The sequence below is a fragment of the Arachis ipaensis genome, chromosome B4 (assembly GCF_059453495.1).
Source record: "Arachis ipaensis isolate K30076 ecotype BB chromosome B4, ASM5945349v1, whole genome shotgun sequence".
NCBI lineage: Eukaryota > Viridiplantae > Streptophyta > Magnoliopsida > Fabales > Fabaceae > Arachis > Arachis ipaensis.
Window position 1 is genome coordinate 146,366,551 of NC_142439.1, and position 16,202 is coordinate 146,382,752.

Below are 16,202 nucleotides of genomic sequence, written 5' to 3' on the forward strand. Positions count from 1 at the left end.
GAGATATGTACTATCAAAGTCAGTCTACTCGTATCTTATTACTCTAAAATATATATAGGATCCATATCTGCGCAAATTATTTTTGACATTGGGGTGGAAATGATATTTTTTAGGATTATGGATAATAAGGGTGTTATTCTCAAATGTGGAATTTTTTTATTTAAAATGTGAAAATTGGACCCTCCGATTTGTTTGGGAATAAAAATCGGACCATCTGATTTATAAAGAACAAAAAGTTAGACCTCCGATTTGTAATTTTTTTTAAAAAAAAATCATAACAAACAAATCAGACTCTCTGATTTGATATTTAAAAAATTTAAAAAATCAAGTTACAAAGTAATGGATAGGTCCGATTACTGATTCGCATATCAAAATAAAACACATGCACACACCAATAGAATTGAATAGCACATATTTATCTTCCATAATAAAAATTTTTAGTCTCTATATCTGTCAAAATTTACTAATAGTAAATGTCAATGTTAGCTTTTAATGATTAAATCACTATGTTCAAATTACTCTCTTTGTCAAAATAAATAAATAAATGAAAAATTGTCTCCAAATACATTAAGTAAGCGCCAACGAGACAAAGTAAAAAGGGAATCCGGAATAAAAAAATGGGAAGCGGTAGATGCTGCAGTACGTGAATTAGGTGAAGTTGGCAGCCAAAACCCATAAAAGCAGCACCTTCCATCCAAACAGTGAAAAAGCCCAATGTACTTACCAAACAAACAGAAACAAAGAAGTTACCACCACTGACCTTACTCCCCTACATCAACGCCCTATACGACGTCGTTTAACTCATTCCAACGTAAAACCCCATTACCGTACGGTTTTAACGTATTCCTTGATCCAAACAGAGAAGATAACCAACCAGCTAGACAGAGAAGTGAAGAGTGTGTGCGTGGGGTATATGGGGAATTATAGTGATTTTTTAAACTACGACGAAGAATCGAAGAATGGTTAAAAACCCGTAAAAGCGTAAACCCTAGTTGTTTAAATAGCCTCCAGCTTTCTCCACCTTCGTCTTCGCTCTCTCTCCAACTCTCTCTCTCTTCTCTCTCTCTCTCTCTCACTTCGGAAACTGCACACACACAGAGGGAGGAAGACAGAGAAATAACACGCACGCTCGCAAAAACTCTCTGTTCGATTCGTCGTTGTTCTCTCTAAACCCTAGAGAACGCGCTTCCTAGGGTTTAGATTCCTTATCTGTTCTGAAAATTTTGAAGTTTGGCAGCTCTGATCGGAGTTTATTTGATCGAGGTGGTTGATATGGATCTTCCTAGTCTCGCTGTTGTGCTCCAAGCTGCTCTGAGTCCGAATCCCAATGAACGTAAAGCAGCTGAGCAGAGTTTGGATCAGGTTTGAGCTTATTCAATTTCTGATTGTTAAATTTAGATGCTGATCGGTATTGAGATTGGGATTGAATGGGGTATGGGTTTATTGATCATTTTGTTGAACTTTTGAATTGCTTGGGCGATTTGGATAGTAATTAGACTTTGTAAGCTTGTGCTATTTGCAAAGTAACTAGATTTTGAAACGAAATTTGATTTTGTCGTTGGATGTTGGTAGTGGTGTCAATTTTGTGTTGCAGCATAGCTTGCGAATTTTAATTTGATAAGTATTTCATTGGAGTGAAGTGTTTAGGAATAATGGGCACAGTGAAAAGAAAAGGATAATTCAGCTTTATGGTTGGTTTAGGTGTCAATCTCACTTATTATAGCTTGTGAATATTTTGGTGTGGATGGTAATTGAATCTAATAGTATTCAACTTAAATGAGTTTTCTAAGTTATATTATATATGTCTTCTACAGTTCCAGTTTGCGCCTCAGCATCTGGTGAGGTTGTTGCAAATCATTGTTGACAACAACTGTGATATGGGTGTACGTCAAGTTGCTAGCATTCATTTCAAGAACTTTATTGCGAAGAATTGGTCCCCTCTTGAATCTGGTATGCCTTTATATTGCTTCTAGAATACTAGTTAGACAGTGGATCCTTTGTTTGATTGCTGATTGCACACCATTTCTTGTTTGAATTAGATGCCCCAGAGAAGATATTGCAAAGTGACAAAGATTTAGTGAGGGATCACGTCCTTGTGTTTGTGACTCAGGTTCCTCCTCTATTGAGGTACTATTTTGTGGCTGGTTCGTGTTTTATACCAACATGTTCTTTATTTTGATTCAATTTGGTTGATGCCACATGTATCGTAACTTGCTGGAAGATAATAATAACATAGTTGTTTCCATGTTACTTGTGTTCTTTGTCTACTTTTATTTGTAGGGTGCAACTTGGTGAGTGCTTGAAAACAATTATACATTCTGATTATCCTGAGCAGTGGCCCCATCTTCTCGACTGGGTGAAGCACAATCTTCAGGATCAACAAGTCTATGGTGCCTTATTTGTGCTGCGGATTCTTGCCAGGAAATACGAGTAAGTAGCTGTTATATCACTCAATTTTTTTTTGGCGTGCCCTTTTCTTTCTGATCCACGAGTTCCTATTTATGTTGTAATTGTAGATTGGAAAAAGAAAAGCAAAATTATATTGAACTACCAACCTCCTCTTTCATATCTTATGATTATTTAATTTTATCATTTAAAATCTTGATGAGTATTAATTAGAATCTTGGAAGGTTTATGTTTCCGTTTATTTCATTTTCTTTTCCCTTTTCATATTGTTTTTGCTTATAATATGCTGGTTCTATAAATTATGTGATTTTGTTTTCAGGTTTAAGTCAGATGAGGAGAGGACACCAGTTTATCGCATCGTTGATGAAACATTTCCTCACCTTCTCAATATATTTAATAAGCTTGTCCAGATTGCCAATCCATCGCTTGAAGTGGCAGATTTAATCAAACTCATATGTAAAATATTCTGGTCATCAATATATGTAAGTTTTCTTTTATGTATTTCTTAACTGAAAGGTTTATTATAGCCATAGATAAGAGCCTCCTGTTCTCAATTATGGAGCTGAGTTTATGACATGAACAAATAAAATGCCAACTTTATGTTAATGCTTGTTTAGTTTTGATAATCTTTGCCAGAATCTCAATTTTTTCTGTGAAACTTTATTTGGTGTTTTTCTTCTGCTTGTTTATGTAATTTACTATTGCAATTCTTAGATTGTAGTCATATATATATTTTGCAGTTGGAGATTCCAAAGTTACTGTTTGATCAAAATATATTCAATGCTTGGATGGTACTGTTTTTAAATGTATTGGAGAGACCTGTCCCAGTGGAAGGCCAACCTACGGATCCTGAGCTTAGAAAATCATGGGGTTGGTGGAAGGTCAAGAAATGGACAGTTCACATCCTTAATAGGCTCTACACTCGGTATGTTTGATTTATCAAATTTAAATTGATAAGTTGCTGTGAGCATTGTTGTTAGGTTGAATATTTTATTACGTTGTTACAGATTTGGAGACCTGAAGCTTCAAAATCCGGAGAATAGAGCATTTGCACAAATGTTTCAAAAGCATTTTGCAGGACAGATTTTGGAGTGTCACTTAAATTTATTAAATGTTATTCGCGTTGGTGGCTATTTACCCGACAGAGTTATCAACTTAATCCTTCAATATCTAAGCAACAGGTAATTTTATGGTTTTTGTTGTAATTTTGTATATTTGAACTACATAGCTTCCTTCCATTCATTATGGTGCCCCTTTGTTCCCCTTGCTTTAGGAAATCGTAGAAGATACACAGCTTTCCCAACATAGTTTCTAGAAAAAATATAAATACTAATCCGTTCATTTATAGTTATTCTTGTTACTAGTCTGTTACAGATGTTAGCTATGAATGACTTTTAAGCACATAGTTGAATTTTACATCTGATGGTACATCTATATTGTTTGTAATTACCAAATTTCCAATTAGACCCTGGAATATCTTTATGTTATTTGATAAGTTATGAATCCTTAAAATTTACAAGTAGTTAAATTGTTAATTTGCCCCAATAATTTGGAATTTACCCTTTCTCAATTTTTTATTGTATGCAGTATTTCAAGGAACAACATGTATACTCTGCTACAGCCTAGGCTTGATATCCTCCTTTTTGAAATAGTCTTCCCTCTTATGTGCTTTAATGATAATGATCAAAAGCTTTGGGATGAAGATCCACATGAATATGTGAGGAAAGGCTATGGTAAGTACCATTATTGGTTGAACATGTAAACAATGTTTTAACATTTTGTAATTGGAGTGAGATTGCTTATGTCTTGGCTTTCTCTTGTAGACATTATTGAAGATCTGTACAGTCCGAGGACTGCGTCCATGGATTTTGTGAGTGAGTTAGTGAGAAAACGTGGGAAAGAAAATCTTCATAAGTTCATTCAGTTCATTGTGGAGATTTTCAGAAGGTAAATGTCTGATTTATTGTTAGTAAATTAAAGATTACAGTTGGTTGCAATATTTATGTTCTTATTCTGGTAGGTATGATGAAGCTCCTGTAGAATACAAGCCATATAGACAAAAAGATGGTGCCCTTCTTGCCATTGGGGCACTCTGTGACAAATTGAAGCAAACTGAACCGTACAAATCTGAACTTGAGCGTATGTTAGTTCAACATGTTTTCCCTGAGTTTGACAGTACTCAAGGGCACCTTAGGGCCAAGGTATACTGTCCTATTATCTTACACCTCCCTTTCTTTCTTTTACTCCTTTGTTTAGAAGCAATAAGGACGTCTTAAAATAAAATAGAGGAAATTTGTAAGTCATGAATGGAAAATTAGGGTATGAATGAATGATTAAGACTGCCTCTTATGGGGGAGGAAGGTGGTACTGTTTGGTTCAATAGCGAACCACTAGTCCATAAAGAAAAAAGTGGCGTTACTAAATTATCCAAAATTCAGAAAATGAGCTTAAAACGATGAAAGTTTATATATTGACGACGTTCATCCCAAAAATATTATTCTCTCCTGCTATGAGTTATACCTTGCATTGCTCTACAAGTTGGGAGTATTGCAAAATGTGGGGTCCATTCAAGTACAGAACATAAATGCAGGGAAATAGTGGAATTACCAATTACATAATCTTTTGAAATTTCAATTTTCTTCCTGTTGGCTTTACTATAAGTTAAACAAATTATTTGTTTGCAGTTCCATATTTTAGTTTAATTTTGTGTAAGCTAATTTGAATTTGGGTTAAAGATGATGATCATGAAATTTTAATTTCTCAATTCTTAATAATTTTTGGTGCACTTTATTTTGCATTGGAAAACAGGCTGCATGGGTTGCAGGACAGTATGCCCATATTAACTTCTCAGATCAGAACAATTTCCGAAAAGCATTGCACTGTGTTGTATCCAAAATCCGAGATTCTGAACTTCCTGTTCGAGTTGATTCAGTATTTGCTTTGCGATCATTCATTGAAGCTTGCAAAGGTGGTACCTTTTTTTTCCTTTTTGGTTTCAGTACTTCTCTCTATGTGGTTGATATTATTTATTCTTAATGTCTTTTCTGTGTTGTTGCAGATTTGAATGAAATCCGTCCTATTCTTCCTCAGCTCCTTGATGGTATATGTCTGGAAATTTTATCTTCAATACTAATTTGTCTTACTGAACAGGCAGGGCTGAATTGAATTTTTTACAGAATTTTTCAAACTGATGGATGAGGTTGAGAATGAGGACCTTGTATTTACTTTGGAGACAATTGTGGACAAATTTGGGGAAGAAATGGCACCATATGCTCTTGGGCTGTGCCAAAATTTGGTAATTTTTTTTTCAGTTGATTCTATAAACATTTACTTGAAGGGGAGCCTTGGAGCAACGGTTTGAGTTGTCTCCGAGGTCACAGGTTCAAGCCGTGAAAACAGCCACTGATGTAATTATCAGGTTAGGTTGTCTACATTACACCCATTGGGTGCGGCCGTTCCCGGACCCTGCGTTATCCCGGAATGCTTGTGCACTGGGCTGCTTCTATAAACATTTACTTGATTTTGATAGCTAGGAATTTTATGTTGAATAACAATTGTGTCTTTTATTTTTTATCCTTTTTCAACAGGCAGCTGCATTTTGGAAGTGCATGAATTCTGCAGAAGCTGATGAAGAAGCCGACGATCCAGGTGCTCTAGCTGCTGTTGGCTGTTTGCGTGCCATAAGCACAATCCTCGAGTCAGTGAGCAGGCTTCCTCACCTTTTTGTTCAAATTGAGCCAACTTTGCTTCCCATAATGCGTAGAATGTTAACAACTGATGGTCAAGGTACATGCCCCCTCATTTGATACAACTTTCTATCTTACTGTTGAATCTTGATGTAAATTTTATGCTATGTTCCCCTTCCTCAAGCCTTTATATTCGTCGTTTTAGAATTATTATATATGTAATGAGTTCCAATTAAAAGGTGAAGTTACAAACATGCTTGTTTAATTTGCACACTGTTTATAGTTTACAAATCAAACTTACTTTGCTTGAATGCTCATGCTTGTATCCATTGTCATCTGTCCATGCCTGCAGAGGTTTTTGAGGAAGTTTTGGAGATTGTATCGTATATGACCTTCTTCTCTCCAACAATATCATTGGATATGTGGAGTCTTTGGCCATTGATGATGGAAGCACTTGCAGATTGGGCAATCGACTTCTTTCCAAGTATGTTAGCACTTCATTAGCTATCCACTCACTTTCATGCGCATATTTTTGATAATATGTGGATTACTTATTGCTTTAATGGTGTACTAAAAGCTGGAGATAGTTGGTGTATCGCACTAAACCTGAAGATAAATTCGTTTTTTTCCCCTTTGATAAAAGAAGTATAATCAAGAAAAGATAGATGATACAAGAAGATGGGAGGCAGGAGATCCTCCATGAAGAAGATAAATATTCTTATTATCTGATTAGAAAATTAGGTCATCATCATTTGATAAAGAAAATAGCTAAAACCATAACATAAGCTTTTTTCTGCTTAAATGAGATGAGTTTTACATTATATAACTTTCAATTGGTACATTAACCCTGTGCCTGTACTGGTCCAAGTACATTTGGTGTAGGTTCAAATTATGTGCTCATTCTTTGGGGGAAGGGGGTATTTGTGCATATAGGTTGCCTTGTTAGATATTTTTCATTGTTTTCCATAACTTCTAATTTTGATACATATTAACCTCTAAACCTTTGCAGATATTTTGGTTCCTTTGGACAACTATATTTCAAGAGGAACTGCTCATTTCCTTACTTGTAAAGAACCTGACTATCAACAGAGTCTGTGGAATATGATTTCATCTGTGAGTTATTTTCTCATTATTGCTTGAGTTATTACCTTCTATGGTGCAATTTGGTTGTTCAAAATGGTGGTTATTATTTTTGCTCTTACTAATGTTGTCACAATTCATATTTCATGTTGCAGATCATGGCAGACAAAAATATGGAGGACAATGATATTGTGCCAGCTCCAAAACTTATTGAAGTTGTCTTCCAGAACTGCAGAGGACAGGTGGATCATTGGGTTGAGCCATATCTTAGAATCACAGTTGAACGTTTGCATCGAACCGAGAAATCGTATTTGAAATGTCTTCTCATACAAGTGGTAAGGGGTTGCCGATAAAATTAGCTTCTGTTACCGTAGCTAGATTTTCTGGGCCCATTTTTCTCTTGCTAAAAGTTAAAAAAACTTATTCTTGACAGAATAATTATGGTTTTTACTTTTCCGATATGTTTTGAAATTCCAACCTAGATGTATTTTTGATTGACCACAGATTCAGTTAATCTAGTATAATTTTTTCAAGCTTATGTAAGGTTGTCCGGGGCTAAAGATATAATAATTCCCTCTAAGAGCTAGTTTTTCCAGATTGCAGATGCTCTTTACTACAATGCAGCACTTACCCTCAGCATATTGCAAAAGTTAGGTGTTGCAACTGAAGTGTTCACTCTCTGGTTTCATTTGTTGCAACAAGTCAAGAAGAGTGGTGTACGCACTAATTTCAAAAGGTTTGTTCTTTTCTTACCCATTCTTTAGCCCTTATTCTAGCTTTACTTGGCTGTTTCAAACAAACAGGAGAAGCTGTTTTCTGTGATAATTTGAAGGTCTTACTTGTCATAAATTGATAATCTTTATGCAGGGAACATGAGAAGAAAGTTTGCTGTCTTGGTCTTACATCTTTACTGGCACTCCCAGCCGATCAATTGCCTGGCGAGGCTTTAGGCAGAGTGTTCCGTGCCACACTTGAACTTCTAGTTGCCTACAAGGAACAAGTTGCAGGTATCTATGTTTGCCCTTCTGTTGACGAGATGTCGCATCTTGTATTCATTAAGGGCAGTTGATTTCTCTGTTTTTCTTGGCCGTATAACATTTGTGTAACCTATGTTGTGCCTAACATTCAGTCTAACTCATGCAGAAGCTATAAAAGAGGAAGAAGCTGAAGATGATGATGATATGGATGGTTTTCAAACAGATGACGAAGATGAGGATGTCAATGGTTCTGACAAGGAAATGGGAGTTGATGCTGAGGATGGGGATGAAGCTGACAGTATGACCCTTAGAAAGTTGGCTGAGCAGGTGAGGTTATACCTAAATAACATTTGCATTCATATGTAAAATTTGAATCTAATATAGAATACTAGATTTATCAATTCCACCAACATAATATGGCAAGTTCCAGTTGACCAGTTGTATTGTCTTAACAGGTCCACTTTTCAAAAATAGGGCCTGACCATTCATATTTATAGTTTTCTGGACGGTGTTGTGTTGCTTTTTTTTTTTTTTAAATATATATATTTTTATTTTTTTCCTTTATGTCTGTTGCCCATAGGCAAAGTCATTCCGACCCAATGATGAGGATGATGATGATTCTGATGACGACTATAGTGATGATGAGGAGTTACAGTCCCCAATTGATGAGGTGGATCCTTTTGTTTTATTTGTGGATACAGTCAAAGGTAATCTTGAAATTGGTTACATTTGTTATATACAACAACATTTATTTTTGCTGTTGTCTGACATGCCCTCATATAACTCTTGTAGCTATACAATCATCAGACCCCTCCAGGTTCGAGAACCTTACCCGCACACTCGAGTTCAATTATCAAGCTCTCGCCAACGGCGTTGCCCAACATGCTGAGCAGAGAAGAGCAGAGATTGAGAAGGAAAAGTTGGAGAAGTTATCAGCTGCAACAGCCTCTTAAGCATCTGAATGTACATTAATAGTGTTGTTCCATTCTCTTTTGGGGTTTTCTCTCAGGTTTTCAGTTTTCGACCCATTCTTTAGTAGGATCACAGGGGTTGCCTATTTATTTGAGGCGTTTGCTAGCTCTGGTCGCAAATTAGGCTTTGGGCCTCAAAGAATTTGCAGTTTTGAAGCGGCCAGAGCTTTTGTTCCCCGTTGACTGGGAAGGATGTTGCTTTCAAACAACCGTGGGAGTTGACACTTTCTCCAGGTCATGTCAAATCTATTGGTTTTGGTGCTTTTGGGGGGGGCATTCTTTTGGTGGAATGTGCCCATTCAATGGAAATGAGTTATGTAATATTTGTTGCCTGTCACATAGATGGGGAATGTATTAGGGTCGCCAATTTGCCGAATTGGTAAAATTTTTTGGTGAAGGGTGGTATTAAGAAAATTTTGTTTTTTCGTAAAGAAGCCTTTTCTTTGTCATAATTTTTCGGTCATCAGATGAGTTATACAAGCCTCTTAAGGGTGGTTGGATCAATGCAGGTTGTAAAACATTTATGATCAATTCTTCATTTGTGTAATATGTTGTGGGAAAAAAATCAGCTCGATTTTTGTGTTTTTCGATCACTGTCCCTTGCAAATTGCAATGGAGAAAGAATGAAAGATTACACTGGCAGTACAAAATACCTAAAATAATGACATTACGGTATTGCCTCATTTAAGTTCGATTAATTCTTTAAATTGTTGTCTTAATTCGCTCATTTCCAATTCTCTGAGCCTTGATCACAGGTGCCCCTGTTAAGAGAAGAACAATGTTAATGTACCGGAAAAGAAAAATAAAGTGCTTCTGGTGTTTCCATTTCATGGATAAAGAGATGCATATAAATCTTAGTGGGTTGGCGCTTGCTTTTACAAAAAGCATCACGTTTGTGTTGTCACGTTGTCACACTCGATCAAATCGGATTCTCTCTTACTCAGTTACGATTACAATTACCTAAAATGTTTCAAGTATGAATTCAGTTAAATTCATCCTAAAAATTTGGATTCTCTCTTACCCAATTTCGATTAAAAGTACGTAAAATGTTTCAAAATATTTTGTTAAATTCATCCTAAAATACTATAACTTCAGTATAGGATTGAGTTTCTCTAAAATAAAGGAGTTGATAAAATGATAAAATAAGAGAATAATCATTTTTAAATTAGGATAATGAAATTTACATATAATAGGAGTTACAGATTTAATGGTGATAATTCATTATTTTATTACTCTATTTAACTATAATTTTTTGATAATCCTGTTTAATTAATAATATTTTATTTAATCACATAATTTTAATGTTATGAACTTATGATGATAGTAGTATTCAATTAGGAAGATTACCGTAGAATTTCAGCACTACCAAAAAAAAAAACTTCCTAAACATTTAGTGGTTGACAAAAATATTCTAAAAAAGTTTAAATGACAAAATTATTTTTAAAAATATTAAAATATAACAAAAATTGCCATGAAGTTTTTCTTTATGTCTACTTCACCTCCAAGGCTCCAAATATTTTTTTTTTATCACATTTTAAAACATTTTTAAAATATTTTTTATCCATTTCACTTTTGAATATATTTTTGTCAACAATTAAAACATTTTCTTTTTTTGTAATATACTCATTTCAGTTCCACCAATAAGGTGAACTCCAGAATCAGAAATTTCAAGCTACACACGCAGAAGACTCGCCACACTTACCAAAACATAATCATCATACAGAAGAAAATTCTAACGACTGAATTCTGAAAATTTTCAACTGTAACAACGACAAGAATTTCAATGATGACGAGTGTGGTGATGTTGTTGTTGTTGATGATGATGATGGTGTTTTCGATTTCAGCTGTTGCTGCCACCCACGGCGGCGTCTTCAGCGTTAAGTACAAGTACGCCGGCCAGCAACGTTCCCTCTCCGACCTCAAGGCTCATGACTACCGCCGCCAGCTCTCCCTCCTTGCCGGCGTTGACCTTCCGTTGGGCGGCTCAGGCCGCCCTGATGCCGTCGGGTACCGCCCATTCCTTATTCTCAATTTCCCAATTTGGTTGTTTTATTGATCGTTATTGGTGAATTTGATTTTTTTTTTTGGATTTATTTGAGGCTGTTATTTAGTATAGATTTTCGATGAGTTATTTTGTGTTATAGAAAGAAATTATTAGATGCTAACTTTAAAATATTCATGGATCGCTCTAAGTAAGATAATGCTGTTAAATCTTAATTACTTATTAAGTGTTTAGAGTCTTGGGAATGGAATTCTCGTTAGGAGAATCTTACTTCCTTTATGAGACCTTAGTTGTGTCGAGCCGGATTAATCTGGTTTCGGTGGTTCCTTGAAATAGGACTCGGATGCTGGTAGTTAGTGGTTGGTCCTCCCAATTCGTGAAGCTGGAACATCAGTTTACATATTGTCATAGTACTATCTTTTTTGGTGCTATATGAGCACCTAATAATTTCTCGGGCGGTGTGTCGTTGCTCTTGCTATTATTATTCGTCGATTGCTTGGTGCATTGGCTTTTGTGGTGGTTAGAAACTGTGAGAGAGGAGTTGATGATTTTGAGAGAACTAAGGTGCGCTACAAAGCAAATGTGGCATGCAAATATGCAATCAATGCTTCCGATTTCTAGTTGCTCTTTGTGGAGTGTGTTTTTTTCGTTTGCTTTGTATAATTATATCTGGATTTCGGCTCATGGAATTTTAATTATTCTTGGTGGATTGTGTTTGCTTTTTTTGTTTTGTTATGTAGGCTTTATTATGCCAAAATTGGGATTGGGACTCCTTCAAAGGACTATTATTTGCAGGTTGATACTGGGAGTGATATTATGTGGGTTAATTGTATACAGTGCAAAGAATGTCCCAGCAGAAGTAACCTTGGCGTATGCCCTCTCTTTTCTCCATTTCAATTTTGTACGATAATTATTTTTGAATAAGTTTGGGAAAACATGTATTTTCAGGATATAAATAGTGTAAGAATATTCTATAAAGTGTATATGCATGAAGCCTTTCTCATTGTGAAAACTAGCATTTTACGATAAGCCTACAGCCTTGTAATCTGCATGTATGCCTGAACCATGTACAGCCTCAACACTGTTCTTATTTGCATTTGAATTTCTTTTTGGGTATTAAAGATGGACCTTACACTCTACGACATCAACGAATCCTCCTCTGGTAAACTAGTTCCTTGTGATCAAGAGTTTTGCAAAGAGGTAAATGGGGGTCTTCTGTCTGGATGCACTGCTAACGTGTCATGTCCATATCTGGAGATATATGGTGATGGCAGCTCCACTGCAGGTTACTTCGTGAAGGATGTTCTCTTATATGATCAAGTGTCTGGAGACCTTGAAACGGCTTCAGCTAATGGAAGTGTTATATTTGGGTGAGTTTTCTCATGGAAGTAATGTATGTTATTATGCATATGTGGAGGTCACATGATTGTTTTTAAATTTATAAGCAGCCGCTTTGTCTTATTCAAATCATCAAATGACAATAATTTATCCTTTTTTTTTAATCATTATTTGTTATATTAAGTGTTAACAGTTTCTGTTAATACCATTTCACTGCTTAAATTTAAACTCTTCCATCAGTGAAATTGATCAGTTTTACCAAACATAGTGGCTTTTTGGTTTAGTTGTTTGGACTTTGGAGACTTTGGGCACGCTCCAAGATAAACCTTTCACCAGTATTGAATAAGTTTATGTTTTTTTTGGAGGCAATCGTGTCATGATGCTTTGCTAATTATTTTTTTGTGTATGATAAATTAGCTTGATATACTTAAATATGTCCTCTGTTTTTCATTTTTCCTTCCTTCCAATTTAACATGAGAGTTTGATTTTTTCAGGTGTGGTGCTAGACAGTCTGGAGATCTAAGCTCATCAAATGAAGAAGCACTTGATGGAATACTTGGATTTGGAAAAGCTAATTCTTCATTGATTTCACAACTTGCTTCTTCTGGCAAAGTGAAAAAGATGTTTGCTCATTGTTTAAATGGAGTAAATGGAGGTGGTATTTTTGCTATTGGGCATGTTGTGCAGCCTAAAGTGAACGTGACTCGATTATTACCAGACCAGTATGTCATCTCTCAAATATACTTTGTTTGGTGTTAAAAATTGCTCATTTGGGATAATTTTGTTTTTTAACATATGAAAGGTTTTGTATACTTGGATACAAAGTCTTTATTCTTCTGTTTATGATATTTCCTTTTCAAAAATCCATACTTTGAGATATCTGACATGGGAAAAAAAAATTAGGCCTCATTATAGTGTCAATATGACGGGGGTTCAAGTTGGCCATACTTTTCTTAGTCTATCAACAGATGCATCTCAACAAGGGGACAAAAAAGGGACAATAATTGACAGTGGCACAACCTTGGCCTATCTACCTGAAGCAATTTATGAGCCACTAGTGTCTAAGGTATATAAGAGTTTCATTGTTTTAAGAAACTTTACGTTACAACTTTGTATATTTTAGTTTGAATTGCTTTCTTTGGATAGATAATTACTCAACAACCTGACTTAAAAGTCCAGACTCTCCATGACGAGTATACATGCTTTCAGTACACTGGAAGGTATGACGCATTAATATGCATTGACTCATCCTTCTACAGTATTAATGCTTTGATGGGGTTTTATCATAATCTTGTCTTTCTTGAGTACACATCTGAAAATGAAATGTTTATGCATTCATGTTCTGCTTATATATGGTGTTCCACTATTGGATGGAACAGCATAGGCACTATGAAAATCCTTTGTTTTGTGGCTAGATTTGAAAGGAAAGGCCTATAGTGGGAGTGATTTTGAAAATGTTAGTTGATGATTAGCATTAGAAATGTTAGCAATGCACCATGGAATTTGGTGCTTTTGAAGGTCACTTCTATAGAGTTCTTTCTGACATAGCAGTTGAGCATGGCATGACTGGACTGCGATATGTTTTTATCAGTTTATTTTTCTGAAATCATTTAGTATGTATCGTTGGGGTGCTTCAATAACTAGTCACATCCCTTAGTGTACCCAATGACTTCTAGTATCTCTCCATTCAGTTTTGTAACTGCTATTTGTTTCGATGTTGCAGTGTTGATGATGGATTTCCACTTGTCACTTTCTATTTTGAAAATGGACTCTCCTTGAAGGTTTATCCGCATGATTATCTATTTGCTTCTGTAAGTACACAACAAATCCCATTACATCTTTGTTGTTATGACTATCAAAGGGTTGTTGACCCTTGTTTTGGGACCTATCGTTGGCTTATTCTGTCATTTGAGCCACTCATGCTTTATCTTTGTCATTTACTTCTCAAGTGTGGCATAAGCTTTCTGTTTGAGATTGCACTTCCAGTACAACATTGATTTGAAAAAATTTACTAGCATAGATGATGAGGGAAAGAAATTAGATGAAATAAAAACAACTTATTAAAATGTCATGTAGTAAGAGATATCTTAGTATTCTTTTAAAAAATGAGCAACTATATCAATAACAATATGGACATTTTCAAAAAGTGCGGCTTGCATCAATCTTCTTTCCTCTAATTTTCCAATTTCATTCCATCTGAAAGCGTGCAAAGCACCACATTTAATGCCTCTTAATCGTTATGTATAATACAAGTTAAATACTAACATAGCCTGTCTGCAGGATAACTTCTGGTGCATTGGTTGGCAAAATAGTGGGACTCAGTCCAGAGATAACAAGAATATGACTTTACTGGGTGGTATTTTTCTTAAAAACCTTTGCCCATGCCAACTTTATGATTTATTGCTACTATGCTTCGTAATGTCTGAATTTCAACAATACTTTTCATTTATTTATTGCAGATTTGGTGCTTTCAAATAAACTTGTCTTTTATAACCTTGAAAGTCAAGTTATTGGATGGACCGAGTACAACTGTGAGTATCATTTTTTGGTTTTTTGAAAAGAAAGTCAGGTCGCATTATCTGTTTGCAAGTCATTTAGGTTTGGGTTAGAATTGGTAATAAAATTACAGGATTTCAATTTTAATTTAGAATTGACTTCTTACATGTAATAATATCATTTTTGTTGCATGACAGGTTCTTCAACCATTAAAGTGAGGGACGAGCGAACTGGCACAGTTCATTTAGTTGGTTCCCACTATATATCTTCTGCTTGCACTTTAACTACCAATCGGGTGATGATGACCTTGTTTCTAATTGCACTTCTTCACAAGTTGATTCATTGAAATGGAGCAATAATATAAATATATATAACACAAGTCCAAAATTATGGTTAAAGGAATTGAAAATAGAAATAACATGAAAGCTATTAATGGAAGAAACTTAGTCTTTAGGAACCCTCCAATGATTTGTAAATGTGATTTCAAGGAATATCAGGGCTCTTACCATTGGGAACCTTTAATTTTAGTTCCTGTTATTTCTTTTTGTGGTGGGGGTGGGGAAAGGAGGAGTTTGGGGTTTAAATTTTGCTCCCGATGGGGGAATTTGTAAATTACAAAATCTTACCAATTGTATATGCTATTAGAGTTTAATCTTAGCAGCATAGCATGGCATGGGTCCCAAATTAATACAGAATAATGTCCTATAAATTAAGCGTATTTGGTCCTCATCATTTTCATTTTTCTCATACAAATCAACGTTATGGTTCGAAACGTAAATATCCAATTCTAAATTTCGCTTTGTATATTATGGCAACAGCCAACAGGGGCTAATTTTATTTACCTTTGAAAACTTTTTTTTTTTTTTGTGGAAACTCATGTGCAGTTAATTTTATGTGAAGTTGATAGTTGAAAATAATTAAATGATTTGACAAGTTTGACTAAATTGTCATCTAACGATTTTCAGCTATCAACTTCACATAAAGTTAACTGCACTTGAGTTTTGATCACTTTATAAATAAGTATTATGAGTTCTTGAGTATTTATTTATGTAAGTAATAGTCCGGTAGTCACTTACCTTGAACCAAGTCATCAGTAGTTTCCAGGATAAATTCTCTCTGTTGGCGAACATTTACTGGGGTTGTGTTTTTTATATTCATATGATTTCAATATATTTTGGACAAATATAAATAATTAAGTAGAATAGATATACCTTTGTAATACTTGCATTTATAACATTCAATTTTT

General features: G+C 35.1%; 2 protein-coding genes across 2 annotated transcripts; both read left to right on the forward strand.

The window, feature by feature from the left end:
• Positions 1 to 638: 638 nt before the first annotated feature.
• LOC107635585 (importin beta-like SAD2) lies at positions 639 to 9,688 on the forward strand. The gene is made up of 22 exons (XM_016339094.3): positions 639 to 1,362; positions 1,815 to 1,950; positions 2,040 to 2,127; positions 2,281 to 2,430; positions 2,726 to 2,888; positions 3,147 to 3,331; positions 3,414 to 3,587; positions 3,994 to 4,139; positions 4,230 to 4,353; positions 4,427 to 4,607; positions 5,215 to 5,374; positions 5,465 to 5,506; positions 5,583 to 5,701; positions 5,994 to 6,192; positions 6,445 to 6,576; positions 7,102 to 7,205; positions 7,328 to 7,507; positions 7,769 to 7,908; positions 8,040 to 8,179; positions 8,316 to 8,476; positions 8,730 to 8,856; positions 8,942 to 9,688. Exons 1-22 carry the CDS (start codon positions 1,273 to 1,275, stop codon positions 9,100 to 9,102), a joined length of 3,102 nt encoding a protein of 1,033 aa, XP_016194580.1. The 5' UTR covers positions 639 to 1,272; the 3' UTR covers positions 9,103 to 9,688.
• Positions 9,689 to 10,576: 888 nt separating this feature from the next.
• On the forward strand, positions 10,577 to 15,671 carry LOC107635588 (Eukaryotic aspartyl protease family protein). The gene is made up of 10 exons (XM_016339096.3): positions 10,577 to 11,127; positions 11,863 to 11,992; positions 12,245 to 12,492; positions 12,955 to 13,182; positions 13,364 to 13,526; positions 13,607 to 13,680; positions 14,184 to 14,271; positions 14,741 to 14,816; positions 14,920 to 14,991; positions 15,154 to 15,671. Exons 1-10 carry the CDS (start codon positions 10,904 to 10,906, stop codon positions 15,300 to 15,302), a joined length of 1,452 nt encoding a protein of 483 aa, XP_016194582.1. The 5' UTR covers positions 10,577 to 10,903; the 3' UTR covers positions 15,303 to 15,671.
• Positions 15,672 to 16,202: the final 531 nt, after the last annotated feature.

Excerpts from the sequence above, each read along its gene's own strand:
- LOC107635588 (XM_016339096.3), top strand. The coding sequence starts at position 10,904 with ATGATGACGAGTGTGGTGATGTTGTTGTTGTTGATGATGATGATGGTG. Across the intron at positions 11,128-11,862 it reads GGCCGCCCTGATGCCGTCGG|GCTTTATTATGCCAAAATTG; the intron begins GTACCGCCCATT and ends TTTGTTATGTAG. Across the intron at positions 14,992-15,153 it reads TGGATGGACCGAGTACAACT|GTTCTTCAACCATTAAAGTG; the intron begins GTGAGTATCATT and ends GTTGCATGACAG.
- LOC107635585 (XM_016339094.3), top strand. The coding sequence starts at position 1,273 with ATGGATCTTCCTAGTCTCGCTGTTGTGCTCCAAGCTGCTCTGAGTCCG. Across the intron at positions 3,588-3,993 it reads CTTCAATATCTAAGCAACAG|TATTTCAAGGAACAACATGT; the intron begins GTAATTTTATGG and ends TATTGTATGCAG. Across the intron at positions 7,206-7,327 it reads TGTGGAATATGATTTCATCT|ATCATGGCAGACAAAAATAT; the intron begins GTGAGTTATTTT and ends TTCATGTTGCAG.